The following is a 17,844-nucleotide window of genomic DNA, read 5'->3' as shown; positions in this document are numbered from 1 at the left end:
ACACTGCTGCTACTTCTCCAGCTAGCCTTGAGCTCACTTTACTCTGGCTATTTCTATTTCCATACCCGTAAAATGGCAATAAAAGGTATCCAGCTGTCACAGCTTTGAGGAAGGGTAATTAATGCACAGATTAGGTATTAAAGTGGAAAGCACTATATATTTTAAAGACTATTATATTCAGAATATTCATTATTCAGGATAATTTAGCAATTGCAATTCATAGATTTTTAAGACCATCTTCTGATGATCTAGCCTGGATTAGTCCACCCAGAGACCATAGGACTTCACTCAGTAATTGTCATCTGCAGCTCCAGAAGCTGAAGCTGAGCTGAGTAAGTCCAGTGATGCAGCAGGAACCACAGCCTCTCTAGGCTCATACCAACCTCGGAGGGGCTGAAGCTGATCTTAACGCAGAAATATTATTGACAGATTTCTGTTGTTTCTGTCTCCTGGGCTTCATTTTCTATTTTCATATTTTGCTGGCTTCTTTCATAACATTTTTTTTCCCAAATCACTCTTGAAGATTCCAATTTCCAAACAACAACAAAAACCCCAAACTCACATGAATAACAGCATGTTTCTTTGATAAAGAAAAGAGGGTTATGATGAGTAGTACGTTGCCTCTGTTTGTGTAAACTTTTTGATTAAAACATGGCAGGGGAGAAAATTGTCACCAAATGGGCAATTCCAGGAATGTTGACAATTTTTCACAGAAAGCACATTTAAAAGATAAAGCCCAGCTTTAAGAGAAAACCTTTTTTCATTTTCTTTGAAAACAGGCAGAAGATATGATGATGCATAGCTGATGACATAGGTAACCCATTGGTCTCCAGCTGATGGCACACCACCAAGTCTCTTGCTGTCCCCATGCATCTCGCACTGCTGCCCTGGCTTTGCTCAGATGCTAACCTATGCACCAGCAGTCCATACTACCAAAGATTCAGCTGATCATTGCTGAGTCCAGCTAATTTGCCTCTGTGGCTGGAGATGAGGCTAAAGAAGTTTTCAGAGGCAGAAGTTTTCTCCATCATGGAGTTTCACAAAGCCGACACAGCCTTTTGCCAGGTCTCCAAACTTTTCTCTTCAGGGGCCTCTATACTTCCAAAGCAACGACACTGCACATCTAATTTTAGATGAGAGGAGCAATTAGTAATTAAAAATAATAATCCTGAAGTGTTTGAGTTGTACTTTCCTTGATTGCCACATGCACAGAATCTTAATTCCACTTACAGATCCTGTGCTTTTGTCTTTAACATACTAATGCATTTCTCCTCCAGAGCAGGCTGGAGTCTCCAGCCTGGATTTGTGTGTGGCGTGAAGGATCTCCCTGACCCAGGACTGCTCATTCCTCCTTGCCTGTAAAAGTTATTTATAGCTTTCAGAGAAAAGTGGGCATGATTTTGTTGTCAACAAATTGTTTTAAAGAGAATTTTAATTAGTTACTCATATTTTGATCCCAGGGGTTCCTCAAAGACATTATGGAGAACTTGTTTGCAAGGTACATACTTTGATGTATTTCTGTGGTTCGTTGGTTTGTTAGGTTTTTTTGTCCCAAGGGGTTAAAGCTTGATGAGGAACCAGGGCTCACTTAGAAGTTAGTCCAACACCAAAACAGGTTTCTTGTGTTAGAGTGCTGTTTCCCGTGCTAGCAGTTAGTTTCATAAAGGTAGCCAACACTTCCCCCTAGGATGAGCATGCAACGCATTTCATATTGTTCTACAAAAATAATAAAAAGTCTTTATAAAAGTTCTATGTCACCTGAAGAGGTGAAATTTTACCCTTCATTGATCATATATGGAGGCGTTTTGATGGTCTAAAATGAAGAATTTTCATTAAAACACAGTGGTGAGCTTTGCTATGATGGGGTAGCATTCTTACACCCTTCCTTCATTTACCAACTCTAACACCACTGCTTAAACCTAAAATACTAATTTAATTGACATGTACTTAAACCAGAAAAGGACAAATAATGCAGTCATTTCCTTTCTATTCAACTGAAAAACTTCACATTTTTCTCATCATCAATGAGATGGATTAAATGCCACATATTGGTGCATTATGAATGGGCAGATTCCCTTCGCTTTCTTATCTGTACGTTATCTGTACGTCACTTGAAACTATTGACAGATGAGAAATTATGGAAGAAGTAGAAATATTCATGAATGTTATCTGAGGATTAATGATGAGGAGAAAGAATAACATCCTAAAGGCAGCACCTTTCATCAGGCCATGGGGTACCTGACTGCTTTTCAAAGCCAGGACTTCAGCAAGAAAAGACTCATAGAGGAGGGAAAGGGTAAAGAAGTTCAATTTCAACTTTTAATTTCAGTTCCACAGATCACAGGTGTTCTTGGATAAACTATGTGTTCAGCACTTACACTTGCGTATCTGGCTTAATGACATGGTCCAAAACCAAGATGTGAACTGAGCTCTGGCACATGGTAGGCGCTGCATGGCTCTGGCAGTGGGCAGAAGAGCTCCCTGGAGATGTAAGAGGCCTCCTGGCCTGCATTTAAAAAGCATGTCTGGACTTTAAGGGATTCACCTCCACATACATTTGACTGGTGTAAGCCAGGTGCGTGTTCCCAGGTGGAAGGATGCATCACTGCACTTGGCACGGAGGGAACTCTGCAGACCCTCAGACGAGACCTTTGCCTTTACCTGCCTGGCTATGGGTGCGATGAATCCCACAACTCAACACAGCCCTTTGTGAGGGGCCCCGTTCTTTTTTCCTAAACTCAGTCTCCTTTCAGAATATCCCTAAAGTTTCTTGCTTCCAAAAGCTGGGCCATCTCACCTTAGCCTTGCTCTCTGTCGGTTGCTAAAGCACAACGCGGCAGAGATTTATCTGGGCAGCCGCCTACCAGCAAAGCAGACGTGTCCAAGGCTCTCAGAATGCTGCGATGCTCACTGCAACACTTCCAGAGACTGCAATGGTGTTCATTTATCCAGCAACTGCTTGAGGAATGGGCATCTCTAACAACCATCAAAGTACAAAGGCAGTCAGATGTTAACACCTCTTTTTCCACCCCTTTGTTTCAAACCACTTTAAGGAAGCTTTATAAACTATGCTGATGAATGGAAGGTCCGGCACTGAGCGAAAAAAAATGCAAGATATGCTGCTTTATTTCTTCCTTCATGAGGAGAGAACAGCCTCCACTGAAGCAGGGAAATAGAAAATGAACCTCGGAGGCAGTCAAGCAAAATTTCAGACAGAGCCTTACTCATGTGATTCTGTTTAATCACCGTCCATTTCCTCTTCACTCTTCAACTAAATAATAAATAGAGAGTGGCTTTTTCATTACCATTTAAGCCAGAACTGGTCCTGGAGAAAATGTGAAAATAAGGGTCGAGCCTTGAAATCAGTGGATTTCAAGATGCTATTTTGAATACAAGCCACCTGTGTAAATTTATAATCCAATAATTAATAATCCAGCACCTTTTTATCTTAGAAACTCTCAGGAGTAATTTCCACATCTGAGCACAGCACACATCATAAATCCACTCCAAATGATTTTTAAATTTGTCCTTTCCAATTCCGGTTTGAATTGACATTTTGTTCTGGTTGAAGTGGCATCCTCAGACGCCTTCTCCCCTGCAATTAGCTGAGATTAAGCAGTTGGAGGAGCAGCACAGCAAAGATCAGAAATGCTCGTAGTCACTGACGCTTTGATCATGCTGAACAGCAGAACAGCAGTAGGCTGTAGTTTGTGACTTTGTTACATAAATAAATATATTTCTGAGGCTGCTTTAAAATGGTCCGTAGCAGACTGTGCCAGCAAGCAGACTGCATTTCTTACTGCCAGCAAGCAGCTCGTGTGCTGGAGTCTGTCTGCAGCTCCAGTGCAAAACACGAGACATCTTTTTCTTTCTTCAATATTTGTATCTTCCTGCACTATTTGATGACATTAAAAAGGAACTAGGTGTGTTGCAAATGCAGATCTGGATTTATTTAATCATTGCCAAGCTGAAAGCATTCAGAGGTCTGGGTTATTAGTATTTTCTGTACATACTACGGCTCTTTTTGGAGCATGGGTGCCGGCTATCCCAGTAATGTGAGCAGCCTGAGACAGGCAGCACAGCAGAGGGTTTTAGTCACACCCTATTCATTGAATTTAATAGCAGTTGAGCAGCTAAAACCCCTTATCGGTGCTGTGGAAGTGCATCCCAGGGTGAGCGTATGCTGGCCTCAGCAGCCTGAATCCTATCAGCTAATGCTGCCTGCTTGGCTGCACCCTGGGCAGGGCAAAGTTTGATACATGGGCTGAGTTAATGTGAGCATTCGGAAAGTGAGATGATCTGTGTAGTCTCACACACACTTCTTAATGCTTTAAAAAAACTTTATTTTCAGTTCCCGGTACTTGCAGGCCGGGTCTGAGATGCTACAGGAGCAACCAGACCTGGAGTACTTTGGCCTTTGTACATCCAGACAAACAAAAATTAGACAAGTATTCCCCTCGAAACTCACAGAAATGTTTAAGATCTTCTGCATTCAGCTTGTTGGCCTATGCTTTAGATTCCTCAAATGCTCAACAGCTGTTTGCAGGGCTTCTGATATTTTTATCCCTGAACTGGCTCTCTCCCTATCTCTGTCAGCACATTGGGGGATGCTTTGCCACACCCTAGATAATATAATATATATATATATAGTGAAATCAAAGTCACATACATAATGGGCTGCTCATCTTGTCATGTGGTCAATAAAATTCCCTAGCAGCTGCATGGCCCCTTGCACGTACGCAAAGCATATGGGGAACCAGTTGAAACAGAGTGGTCAAGGAGACCAGTGCTTGTACAGGACAGGTTCAGAGCAGGAGCTGAAAAAGTGAGGGGAACGTAGAAAGAGGTCAGAAATGGGGAGAGAGACCCAGCTAGAGAAAATATTCTTAAAAAAAAAAAAAAAAAGATGGGGAAAGAAACACTAACAAATCATTTTGTCCTAGGGGATTTCCTGCAGGTGGACTCCTGTGGTAGATCTTTATTGAAAGAATAACATCTGGCTTTCATAAATAGCTTTTGAGCAGTACCTTTAAATGAATTTGCAGAACAAGGAGGCATCATTATCTTCATTTTACCTGCGGGAAAGCTTAGGAAAAGAGAACCAATTTACTTAAAGTAAAACTTTCTTCCAGCCGGAACAGCAATAGCCTCTTGAGTCACTCTTCACTGCTCCCTTGGCAGAGGTCTGGCTCTGCCATACCTCCAGATCTCGGTGTGATCAGACTGAGGCATAGTGGCTTTGCTGTACATTTCCTCTGTTGCACAGCTAGACACATTTGTTAGGCAGAAGTGATCACTTTCTCCTTTTGTTGTCCAAATTTCATGCTTCCTTCCCCATCCCTCTGTTGTTTAATAATAAAACATGCTGCTCATCACTGCTCAGAAGCATTTAAAAAAGTTTCCTGCAGAGACGCCAGAAGAATATGGACCGGTTCCCAGACAGCTAATCCCATACACAGAGCATCCTCTGAACAACGCTGCAGGAGGGACCCCAGGCAGGAGAGCTGTACCTATGGGCAGCGCACACAGCCATGGGGATGGTTTCCCTACAGAGCTGGCACAACCCAACTTGAGGGCAGAGGGATCTGAGACGTCTCCGAGAGGCTGAGATTTTTCTTTTTCTTTTTTTTTTTTTGACCAAAGTTTGACAGTGCCCACTGTGTCTCCCACCAGCGACACAGCAGGTAGTGGGGATGGAAGTGCAACAGCCAGTCTCCCCCAAAATCAGCTCCCGAAGCAGCAGTTTGCAGCATCTGCAAACTTTTAAGGTATGATGGAGCCTGGTTTTGGGTGGGAATCAGTTTTGGCTGTGGCCACTCAATCCAATCAATACCTGGTCCAGCCAACTGCCCACACGCACATTCCCCACATTGAATTTTAAAAAAGCAGGAAGGGATCCAAGAGGAAATGATCTGCGGGGGCTCAGCCACCGCGTCGGCTGGCAGGTCACAGCTGACTCTGCTGTTCTACATGTGTTTGCTGCTTCCGCTAATCCCAGTGGGCTGAAGTGATTTGTTTTCCCATTCTCTTTTTGTAAGCCATCCATTGGCAGCAGCCAAAGTCAATCAATTGCTTCAACCAGAGCTCGCAGTGCAGGCAGCAGTCCTGCAAGGCAAAGATGAGAAGTGGCAGGAGGGAGAGAGCGGGTGGCTGGGGAGCATCCACGGACCCAACCACTCATGGCCAGAGGTTTGAGCAGTCAACCTGGGACACCCCAGTGTTACTCTATGTGAAGAATGAGGCCAGGCAACCCCATAGCACACTGAGGGCTGAGGAGCATCACTTCCACCAGCAGGAACCTCCTGGTTCAGCTAAGGAGCTGGCCATGGAAAAATACACAGGAGACTTGCAAATATGGTCAAAATCCTCATGCCTGTAGAAGCAGTACTGCTTTCCTGCAAAGCGAAGGCCACCTTGTACCGTCTCTCCTTTTCCTTTGGGCTAAAATGTAAAAGGTCTGTTGCATGGAGAAGGTATTCTTCAGGTGTTCTCCAGCAAAACCCTCTGAGGTAAGACAGTGAGCAGACCCAGAGGATTTCCTTGCTTCTACATTGCTATTCTTTTACAACCAAAACACTCAGGAACAAAGAAGCATGATAAGACACTGAGAGTAATTTCAGTAATAACCTTTTATAAAAAGTAAAAAATTATGGCAAAGTACTTCAGAACTGTCACTATATTTTGCGCTCACTGTATATCTGTGAGACAAGCTCACCGCGGCACAGGACACATGTATTAGCTGCTTGCCCTTCACCACCCCAACAGCAGTCACCTTGTCCTCAAATATGTGATATCGCTGAAGTGACGGATGGCAAAGGCAGAGACCAGTATGGCACAAGGCAGTAGTGTAACTCCCTTTAGGGGAAAAAATCCCTACAGAGGGAATTTAAGCAAACAGTAGTTACCGAGTTCTAATTTTCTTTAGGCCCAGAAGTTAAAACTTCGACTTTTGAGAATTTTCAGTGAAATTTCTTGGTAACAAACCACACCTCAGTTCTGAACTCATTTAGAAAATACCACTGAATGTCACAGCAAGCTATTGGACTGGCCTGGATCAGACATCTGAGCCTCTGGTCACCAAACCAAGACCCTCCAGCCACTGGGAATTCCAAACATTTCCAAACAGCTCAATCCTATAAGATTGAAAGAAAAAGAAAAGAGAAAATAAAAAAAAGAATTGCGTTGTTTCTTTAAAAAGAAAATCATCTCTGTTCTTTTCAAATATGGAAGAGAACATCAGTGTGACCTCAATTTGTGTAATGTCAGTATATATGAAGGGGCTGGAACACAAGTCATGTGAGGAGCGGCTGAGGGACCTGGTGGTAGGGTGATGGTTGAACCAGATGATCTTGGAGGTCTTTTCCAACCTTACTGATTCTATGATTCTATGATATAAAACTTTTGATTTATGTGAAAAGCAAATCATGCTTTTCTCCATTGTACCCCTTTCTTGAGCTATACTTTCACCTAATTTTGCACCCAACTTCAAGGCACTCCACAGGCGATTGCAAATGCAAGCCATGGTATCACCACAGCCTCTTGGTTTCTTTCAAAAGGCATCTAAAAGCATCTAATTATTGCCATTCTTGCCTTTATTTTGTGCAGTGAACAGCAGCAAGCACATAGTGAGAAAATACCGAGGGCACCTCCGAACAAAGATCGAGTCTGGAGAAGGAACCATACCCGTCCGGTGCCACAACGCGGCACAGACGTGGGACGGCGTGCTGCTGGGAGAGCAGCTCATCACCATGTCCTGCACGGACAAAATCGCCAGGTACCGTACCACCAGATGTGCGTGCATCACAAAGCTGTTTGCATGTGGAAATGAAGTTTGATGCCACAAAAAAAACGATGGCTACTGATGGGGGAATAACTCACAGGTGCTGACAAAGCCTGCAGAAACAAAGACTGCCTTTGTATGCAAAGATAGACCCTATAAATAGGATGGAATGTAAATAGGACGTTTTCCCAAATTCTCCATGGGTTGTTAGTTGCTCTTTACAGTGTGACAAAAATATAAACCCTCTTTTCAGCGTTTTCTGCCAGTAGAATTTCAGTGTGCAAATAAAATACATCTTATTGCTCTTACTGGATCATTTACTGCAAAACTTGCAAACCAACCATCATGCAGATAAGCTTACCTCATCTGCACCAATAAAGTGCCCTAAATACTGTTAAGAATATTGCTAATATTTTGAATGTCATTGCTGAGCTCTCTTGTCACAGCCACCTCTGTGGCTTTCCACTCTGTCTTGTAAATATGACATATCTTTATGTAGAATAATTGCCATTTACAAATATTTCATAATTACTCCATGGTGGCACATAAAAATGTCATCGTACATGCCTTTCTCTGTTTAGAGCATTAACTGATAACAAATGATGGTTATCACAAACTGAAAACAAAGCGTGTGCAGTTGGATGCACACTTATACAATCGGTATATACCTCTACATGCGTGTATACTTATGCTCATAATTATGTATATAATGTGTATAGATGCAGCTCTCCATGTAAAATACACTACATTATAGCTATAAAAATGTAAATGTTATGATCAAATTCTCTGCTGGAATATCATTCCTAAGAACTCAGCTAAATTACAGCAGTTGAGAATTTGGCCCAATTATTAAAAGCCAATATAAGCAAAATCTTTTTAAAAAGTGTAAAGCTTTTGTTTAATGTAAATGTATAAATTATTAACTTAGCTTTAACCAGATGACCTGCTAAAGTTCAGTTGGTCTCTAGGCTTAGCAAAGCCTCGCATTTTGGCAGAAAAATGTATGACTGAACCAGCAAATGTAAATACTAACGGGCTCAAAAGACCGAACACAAAATCCACAGTCTGCTAAGTGTAATCGTCACAAATGTCGTGCTTGTATGACAGATAAAGAGCATCTCCTGCTATAATATTTTCATTTATTCATAAAGAGATAACAGAAAACCCAAACTGTTTTCAGTGGATCTCCAGCACTGTTCTTAGATGCAGCTGGGTTTTCCAAATTCAGAATCAAAAAAAAAAAAGTTTGAGAATTGTGAGGACTGAAATATTGCACTCTGTGGTTTTGAATGTCATTAGCCAGTAAATTAAATATCAGCTTTGCAAACAGTATTACATTTGCTGTTGATGTGGGTGCTGACTGTAATACACACTCGCAGAAGCTAGTTTTTCTCCAAGCACATCTGCTAAGCATGTTCAGTGAATCCTTTCCTTGTTGCCACATGTCTAAACAGCATTAATGTCTGTGAAGAAAAAAGAATCTACCACAATGTTTTTCCAGGATAAAAAAAAAATCTTGCAGGTCTCATCTTTGATATTATTATTCCAATATTATATGAATTATTGCAATGTTTATTTTGCACTGTAATTCAACTAGGCGTGGGATTTTCCTAGACAAAAGAAAAAAAAATAGCAATTGTTAATCCCTGTTATGAACAGCAAATATTTACTCTCACCAGGGACAGTTAAAAGCTGTGAGAAAGGAGAGGGAAAAGTAACGTTTGTAGGAACGGTGGTAGTGTTGTGGTGCGACCAGTGCTTCAGAAGTTCTTTTCATGTTGCACCGTGCAAGGAGCTCCAGTAACTAGAAATGGTGGAAACCAGGGAAGAGGGGCCCAAAGGAGGATTTTGAGGAGAAAAATTCAGTTAATACAGTAGAAAGCATGGAGATGACTGGAAAAAAAAAGAAGAAAAAAAAAAACTTTCTAAAAGCTTCTTGAGCAAATGCCCAAGGCTTTCTAGAGATGTCCCCAACCCCAGCTACACTTGCAATTCACAGTTTTCCTTCCTTTTTCCTCTTCTGGTCGCATCGTGAGACTTGGTTCTGTGATTCTATTTCCACCAGCCTCCAAACTTCATATCTTTGTATCGTAACTTCAGTTGGGTTCACAAGTTCTAGTTTGGGAATCACTGTGGTAGTGAAAGCAAAGCACCAATACAGGAAATGTTCACAAAAACATGTCTAGCATGGTAGAAAATAAGCAGTCCCTGCAGGGCAAGCCGCTGGTATGTTGCCAGTGATTTTTGGCTGCTAGAAATTTTATGTAGGGCTTAGCAAAACAAAGACTGGTGAGAAAAGGTTTGGATATGACATATTCAATAAACTTCATCCCAAATTTCAGTTTACCATATTAAATACGATCTATGATCAATCTTTGTCCTTCTTATCCTCCTCACCCGTACAGGGAAGAAGTCAAAGGTTTCACCTCACCTTTGTGTCACCACATATAGAGTATTTTTTTGCCTTCATCTCTGGACATAGAAAGTACAGACGGGAGTGGAGTTTGGTGAACAATGATATTGCTGTGCGAGGGCCCTTTCCCCCCCTCTCTGCCCCAGTGGAGAAATCAGAAGGTGGTTTCCATGCTATTCTTCAGATTCCAAATATTTGCTCTAACACAATGACAGTTGACTCTTCAAAGGTCTGCAGGATGCAGGAATCTAGTTTCACATCATCTGGACTTGTCTAGCAATGAGAAAAAAAAATCTCCAGAGCTGAAATTCATGTTTGTATAACCAAGATTTGACAAAAATCTGACTTGTATACTTTGGATTTTATTGCTTGTAAAAGCCCCTCAGGAGCACTGGGCTATTAGAGAATGTTTCCTCTTGAGAACCTAACCAGCTGCTAAAATATACATCATTTTGCATTATTTGCAAAGGACATTGCTATCAGAATATCAAAGATCTAAGAATAGAGAGAGTTACCCGGAAAAGTGAATAATATTCTATAAATCTTGTATCTAACAATTTATGTTCTTTCCTGCTCAGAGGATAGCCACAAGCAGAGAGTGATTTAATCAGATTTATTTGTTTTTCAAAGGCATTTAGCAATTTTTATTACTATCACCACAAATTTGAGAGAATTTGATGCTTGGTATGCATTATTTGGGTACTGTGGCTGTGTTGAGATTGCAGGATAAACAGCCTGGTATTATACCTATTCCCTTACTGAATTAAAGCACAGACACTTCTAGCATGAATACTCATGTTATTTGGCTCAGGCAGAGAATTACGAGGTGAAATTCTGCAACTGCATTATAGAGGAGGTCAGACTAGATCTTGGTGGTTCCTTCTGGCTTTAAAATCCTATGCATTTATATGTGCAAATTTAAAGTTTGGGCTCTGTGAATCCCCAGATAACCCACCCTGAATGACAGAGTGTTAGCTTTTACACTCAGAACTTTTGTGAGTCTCACAGTGCAGCTAAAGTCAGTTCAGCCTTTTTGTGCCACAGATTTTAGGATTAAACCATGTTCTTTAGACCCGAAATTCATTAGTTACACTAACACCTAGGATTTTGACTTTCTTTTCTCTCTAATGTAATGTACACTGTGAAAAAGAGCAGTATCATGAGCTAAATAATTCTGAAAAAGATCGACTGTTTGGGGAAAAATGTGAGTAATTTAACATTTTCTTGATGGTAATCAGAAGTTATATTATGGATTTTATATCAGCAAAGACATCGTAGGTCAACATCACAGCCCTAAAAAAGCTTAGTTTTTCTTTTTTCATGGAACCAAACCATTCATACAATGGACTAGACTAAAATTCTGTTCCTCTTGCTTTCTCACACCAAGGCTGGACATGGAATCAGCTCGTATTAGAAGGTCAGTGCAAAGTTAATGCTTCTGCTGGTGGAAGTCTCCACATTTGCTGTCCAGGAACAGACAGATGTTTGATGGAAAACTTACAAGCACACACACTAAAGCACATGCAGTTAGATAAAGGATGTGTCTAGAGTTTCGCTCCTCTTCAAAGATTCAGGTGCAGTGATCAATCTTTAGGAAAGCCCAGCACTAAATTCTCACCTTGGACCCTCGTAAATGTTCAGAACAGCAAGGTCTGAAAGGCACTCAGGCTCCTACTGGCCATGGGGGTGAGCTTTGCAGCATTCCCTTGGTGCCCTGGGGCTTGGGGACGAAGGCTGTCTGTGTCCCTTTCGGTGACACAGTCCCCAGCTGCACAAAGACATCCCAGAGCCTCCACTCTCCCCTGCACAACTCTGCTGGCTTCCCACGACACACCAAGCATATACATGCACTCCAGATTTGCAGGTGATAATTCGCACAAGCAAATACATACATATATAAAACAAGAAGTTCCAAATGTCTCTACTTCTTTTTCTTAAAGTAGAAGAAATATACTGAAAAAAAATATTAAAGAATGGTATATTTCTTTTACTGAAGTCCATCATCCTGTGGTTAGATTTATAGAGGAAAGACAGAGTCTGCCACAGAGTCCAGAAACTTCCTTCCTTTCCATGAGCTTTGTCTTCTGACTCATGGAAACTCTGTCTGAGCTTCAGGCCAAGCTCCTTCCACCATGACTCAAGCCCTAGTCCCACCATGCCCCTGGTTTGCCAACACGTACTGTCTGTCCTTCCTCCTGTATGGTTTCTTGCTCTGCACTCTGAGCTCATCAGACTTACACATCTCATCACTAGCACCTGGCTCCTTCATCTTCCATGCAGATAAAGTGAAGAAATTATTTCTCCCATCATCAGCCAACCCATAATAGCAGGGCATTCCTCCCTGAATAGCTGCACAGAAAGGTTTAATGATGACCATTGCCCATGGTTTGGTAGAGAAGTACAATAGCTCCGGGAGTGCAAGGAGGAGGCCACCATGACACAGCAGCCTCATAGCATAAACCAGTGTTCCCAGGTCATTCATCATTACCATACAAATGTGTGCAAATTTGAGGATCTAAATCCAACTGGTCAGTGCTAAGGTTAACTTAAAAAATTGGTTCTCGTCTGGGTGTCCCTTTGGAGGCTGAGTTGTGCAGTGCACTGCTCTTCCCCAAGAACCTCTTCCTTGATACACCTCAGCAACTGGACTGGAGATCTTAAGCTGACCTAGGTGATGTATTTACTCTGGAGAGGTGCCAGCTCTCCGTGCATCCAACTTGCATCTAATAGTGTATGAACATGCCAGTAAATGCAAGAGACGAGGCGCTTGTCCTCTTCCAGAAGTTGGCCTCTGCCAACTGCCAATCCGCAGCTGCCCTTGCAGGGTGCAGGCTTGAAGAACGTGTTTACACAGGATTTGAGGGAAACAGTCCTCACAAACATTGTCTTTATACAGCAAATAAAAGCCAGAATTTGGCGTGTATCTTGTAAGCTCTGGCCTTAAAATTGTTTTCTTACTACAGCTTCTTAAAAGGTCACCTTTAAAAGACTGTGTATTTTCTTGCTACCAGGTTAATGGTCATCAGCTTCCTTGTACTTCACAGAAACAGTGGCATTAAGCCTGGAGGTTAAATAAGACCTAGAACATCTAAATTATGCCTCCCCTATAAAATGTCACAAACAGTAACAAAGGACCTCCAAACTTGGCATTACGGCCCTGACAGTCTATTCCTGTCCCATGGATAAGGTTTGTAGTTTACATTGTAAGCTAGAGGAATCTTTTTTGAGAATATCTTCGGAGTATTGCAAGGTAATGCGGTCTTAAAGCACTGTTTCAGGATTTAGCAGTGGGAATCTGAAGAGCACTTTACAAGATGATTTGGGCACATTAAACTATATTTAAATGTAGCGTATAAAAATGCAAGACTAAAAGTCAGTGTTAGAAACTGGCATTCTTAGATCTATTTTAGCGTTAGCCCGTCGACCAGAGCCATTGTTAACAGAAGGCTGAGCCTGACAAGGTAACTGTTAAGAAAAGCTACTTCAAAGGCTGCATATTAATGTAAATGAAAATCAATTAGCACAGCGAGATCTTCAATTAGAGATGATTTGTGCACATGATTTGTAATTCTCCCTCTTAACCCCTTTCTGTGTGACTGAGATTTCAATTTCAATCTTTCACCACGAGGTATATTCCAGAAAACATATATAAACCACCCACTGTTAAAATACAGATCAAAAACTAATGCACTAGTTCCAGTTTCCAAACCAATAATAGCTAAATGGTCATATAAATAGGAACACCACAGGTGTTCTGCTGAGCACAGGCCACCGTGAATAACAATTTATATTGTGTGAAGCATAGCTGGAAATATCGGTAATAGAAACTGTGGTACAGGAGGTTAACAACACGCCAAGTGGGTAAGACTTAAAGCTCTTAATAACGACACAAATAGTGTGTCTTTTATTAAAAGCCTTAACAAAATAAGCTTTGAAATTCATCAGCAGTGCGTTTTAACAGACGAGGTTTCCAAAGGTCCCGAGGAGACACTTCAGCCTCAGCTTCGACGGCAGGTGGACACTGCTCCCCAACACATTGTGAAGCATCGATGCCAATTTCTCCACATCTTAGTTTTGAAGCGATTTGAGGGCAGGCAGGCACCAAAGTTTCTCTTTGAATGATGCCACGTGCTAACCAAGGCTGAAAATATCTTGGGGGCGGCTTGGGGATGTATTTCCCCGAACGCCTCGCCGGTGGTGTTGGTTGGCGAGGAGCGCAGGAGCCGGCTGGGGCTCGGTGGGGCCGGGAGAGCACGGCGTCTCATTAAAGAAAGGCTGCCTTGGTCTGGGATGCCTCCCAGCTCGCCGCTGGCATTTCCATGATTGACAAACAGGCAAAAATATATTGATTTAAGGATTATCTATATTGAAAACCAGACGCTGGATTTTGTCTTTGTAAACAGTGCAGTAATATCTGCTGTTTGAACAAAAGGAAGGGTATTCTTTCCTTCCATTTAAGCACCGAAAGCTCCCATATTTAGGTGAAAAGGGGAGACATTTGTTTTTGTTGATCCTGCTTGCTGAAGATTTTGTTGTGCTTTTTTTTTTTTTCAATGATCTGTGACTAAGGGAGCAGTGGGTTGATTTTCTCTTTAGTGTAAGGGTTATTAAGGAGCACACAGCATATAAGTTATTAGAGAGATGCCTGGCCTTGAAAACAGCCCTTAAAATCTTGCTCAATTAGGAAAATTCAGAATGATACAGCATATTTCTTCATAGTGAGAAAAGTCACTTTGATATATTGAGGACCCAAAATGTAACACTGCATTGCTCTGAATAATAATTTTATTTTGAAAAGCTGCATTTGAAGTGAGCACTTTGTTACAGATGGGAACACAGCTACTTTCATGCACCTAAATTAGGCTATAGAGAAATTGCTCCTTCAGAAATGAACACCCGTATTGATAGCTTCACTGTTGCTCAGAGAACTTTCCTTGTCATCCACCTTAAAAAAAAAAAAAGTTAGGTGCTCAGTTATCAAAGGACCAAGTTTTGTTGTTACAATTCAGTGCAGTATTCGTGTTTGTTGGTCAAGGGATGAACACCACACAGAACAAGAGACCTTCCCCCCAGTATTTGTCAGTTAAGTCTATTCCTTTTGCAAAATGCTGAACTGGCAGCCCGTTAAGGTAGGTCTGTTTATCCACAGACCAGAAACGGAGTAAGTGAACACTTCCCCCATCAGTAACATGCTTTTCCTGTGCTCTGAAGGGCAGGAGCGGCAGTGCAAGGGTCTCGTTTTGCTTGGTCAGCTCAGCACAGGGCACCTCTTTTCCTAGGGCTTGTGCTGGCATGGTGGGACTCGTGCACATGCTCAGGGCTGCTTTCCAGAATGAAGCAACCAGCCAAACACTGAACCTGGGCCAGACTTGCAAGCAAAGCTCCTTCTTTTTTTTCTTTTTTTTTTTTTTTTCTTTTTCTTTCTCCCTCTTCCCTGCATGGTTGCAGCCAAACTAAGGCCATGCCAAACCAGAAAGCCACCAGCCCCACGTCACTTGCCCTCGGTAGCAGTGCCGGTGCCACCCTCATCCTGTTTCCCCCCTGCCATGAAGGTGGACACCAGCCTTGGTGTTGCTCAAGGAAATCCATCAAGACATCCAAGCTGCTTTCCCCTCTGAATCTTGTCTTGTCGATGTTGGCACCTTTTCTGCTTTTTTTTCCCCTTTCTACCGCAGGATGGTATCTGTTTCTAGGACAGCATGGTTTTTACACCACCTTCTCCCCACCAGGCACGACTTGCTCTCGTGCCATGTATGTCCCCTGTTTTATTCAGTCTCACCCCTCCACCCAATCTTATAGCCACTTTTACCTACCACTGCTGATATAGGAGTTTTGTGCCCCCACCCACCCCACCAAACCTTTCTGGGTCTTCTTTCGGGATGGGAATAATGCCACAGACATCAGCAAATCGTGCTGCCTTTCCGCCTTGATTTCCCAGTGTGTATAAAAACGGGGTTTTACCTCCCTTAAGCATTGTGAGAATTAATTAATGTTTATGAAATGCTTTTGACACATAGGGGCTGACCTGATCTTGCTTATACTATGATTTACAATAATGTAATTCCATTGACATCCCAATCCCTTTATATGCTAGGGTGAACATGTTCAGAATTAGGCAGAGAAATATCTCTAAAGAAAAGGCAGGTTCCATGCAAAGAATTTAAATGAAATAATCACTATTACCTTGTAATTTATGATCTGAACACTATTTCCTATTTTGGTAAATAAAGCTCAGATGATTTCTTGTGATGTGCATATCATTAAAATTCCAATATTGTTGAACATATGTTGTTTTTCTGTTTAGCTGTTTTTATTCTCTCCTTCAATCATACTTTTTTTTTTTTTTTAAGGAAATGTCAAATATTAAAAACAACACCAAAATCTCACAAGCTTCCAACTGGACAGAGATATCACTGTCTAATTTATTTACTGTCCTCAGAAGCTCATTTGAGGCATAGTGCTGTTATCTGAACTCAACTCAATTTCTTAAGCTTGCATTATTAATTTTGCATCATGGTAAGATATTTATTCAAAGAGGCAGCTAGTTCTTTCCTTTAAAAGTGATGTTATTTGCAGGAATGACCACACTTTTTTTCTGAAATGAAGTTATGCAAATCTGATCAACTAAAGTAAATGTTTCATAAAATCAATGACTGTTTAAATTGTGGGACTAAATTGTTTGTATATAAATATTACCTTTTATATTCCATTTGAGTTTTATGTAGATGAACACATTACTTTAATGACCTGCATTTACAGAGGGAGACAGGGAGAGTCTGACTCTGAAATCCTCGGCAGCCAGATGGCTGCCTTTTCTTGCATGAGATTAAAAGATGTTTCTCATTCACAGCCCTGCTTCGGAGGCAAATTAATATAGCCAGCTAAATTGCTTGTGTTTTTGGAATAAAATTTAAAGAGAACTTTTTAAAGCAATTGGTGTCACAGGTTCCTAGAGCAGATTGCTCTCCAGGTACAGCATGCTGGTTTTAAACATTCAGTAATTAATGGAAAGTATTCCGTGTTAATTGACTGCTTCAGGAAAGGGAAATATAATGACTCCTTATTAATCATGAAAAGAGACATACAGCACTGAGGCACTGCAATAATTGCACTAACGGTTGAGAAATGTTAATTAATGAAAAGAACAATGATGTAAGAAATTAGCTACATAATGCTTGCTGCTGATGGAGATTGTGCTTTAAACACATTATTTAGCATGGCAGCCACTGGTTGTTGCCTTAAATAGCAGGCACCTCTCACCCTCTACTTCAGTCAGCCACAGAGTTCCAAATGTTGCCGGTGTTTTGGTTTTTAATGAGCCAAAATACACTCTGCAAAACTACATTTTCCGAGGAGTTTTCAGTTTGAACTCCTGAACTCAAAACTATTCAAACAGATTGACAGCATTCAGCTTACATAAAAATATTGTCCAAGGGTAAGAGAGCACATTAGTGTTTGTGTGGTGGGGAACAACTCCTTGTTAGATGGGCTGAGCTGAGCAGGTTTGCTACAGAAGATAACTGCATCACACAACATCTCGTCCTCTTTTTTGTTTTTCTTTTTTTTTTTTTCCAATTTTTAACCAGTCACCTGTCCCCTGAAGAACTCAGAACCCATTCATATATGTGCCTAGCATGATGTAAAAACGTGT

The 17,844-nt window shown here is 41.4% G+C and overlaps 1 protein-coding gene across 2 annotated transcripts in view; it reads left to right on the top strand.

Annotated features, from left to right (window-relative positions):
- The window catches only part of ADARB2 (adenosine deaminase RNA specific B2 (inactive)), a 313,325-nt gene that overhangs the window by 282,774 nt on the left and 12,707 nt on the right, over window positions 1–17,844 (top strand). For both annotated transcript variants that reach the window (XM_048047579.2, XM_013185763.3), the window contains one exon: window positions 7,606–7,774. In XM_048047579.2, coding sequence (XP_047903536.1) covers window positions 7,606–7,774 — 169 coding nt within the window. The remainder of the gene's footprint in view (window positions 1–7,605; window positions 7,775–17,844) is intronic.

The sequence above is a fragment of the Anser cygnoides genome, chromosome 2 (assembly GCF_040182565.1).
Source record: "Anser cygnoides isolate HZ-2024a breed goose chromosome 2, Taihu_goose_T2T_genome, whole genome shotgun sequence".
NCBI classification, from domain to species: domain Eukaryota; kingdom Metazoa; phylum Chordata; class Aves; order Anseriformes; family Anatidae; genus Anser; species Anser cygnoides.
The sequence above is the reverse complement of the archived record's forward strand: the minus strand, read 5'-3'. Positions and strand labels throughout refer to the sequence as shown.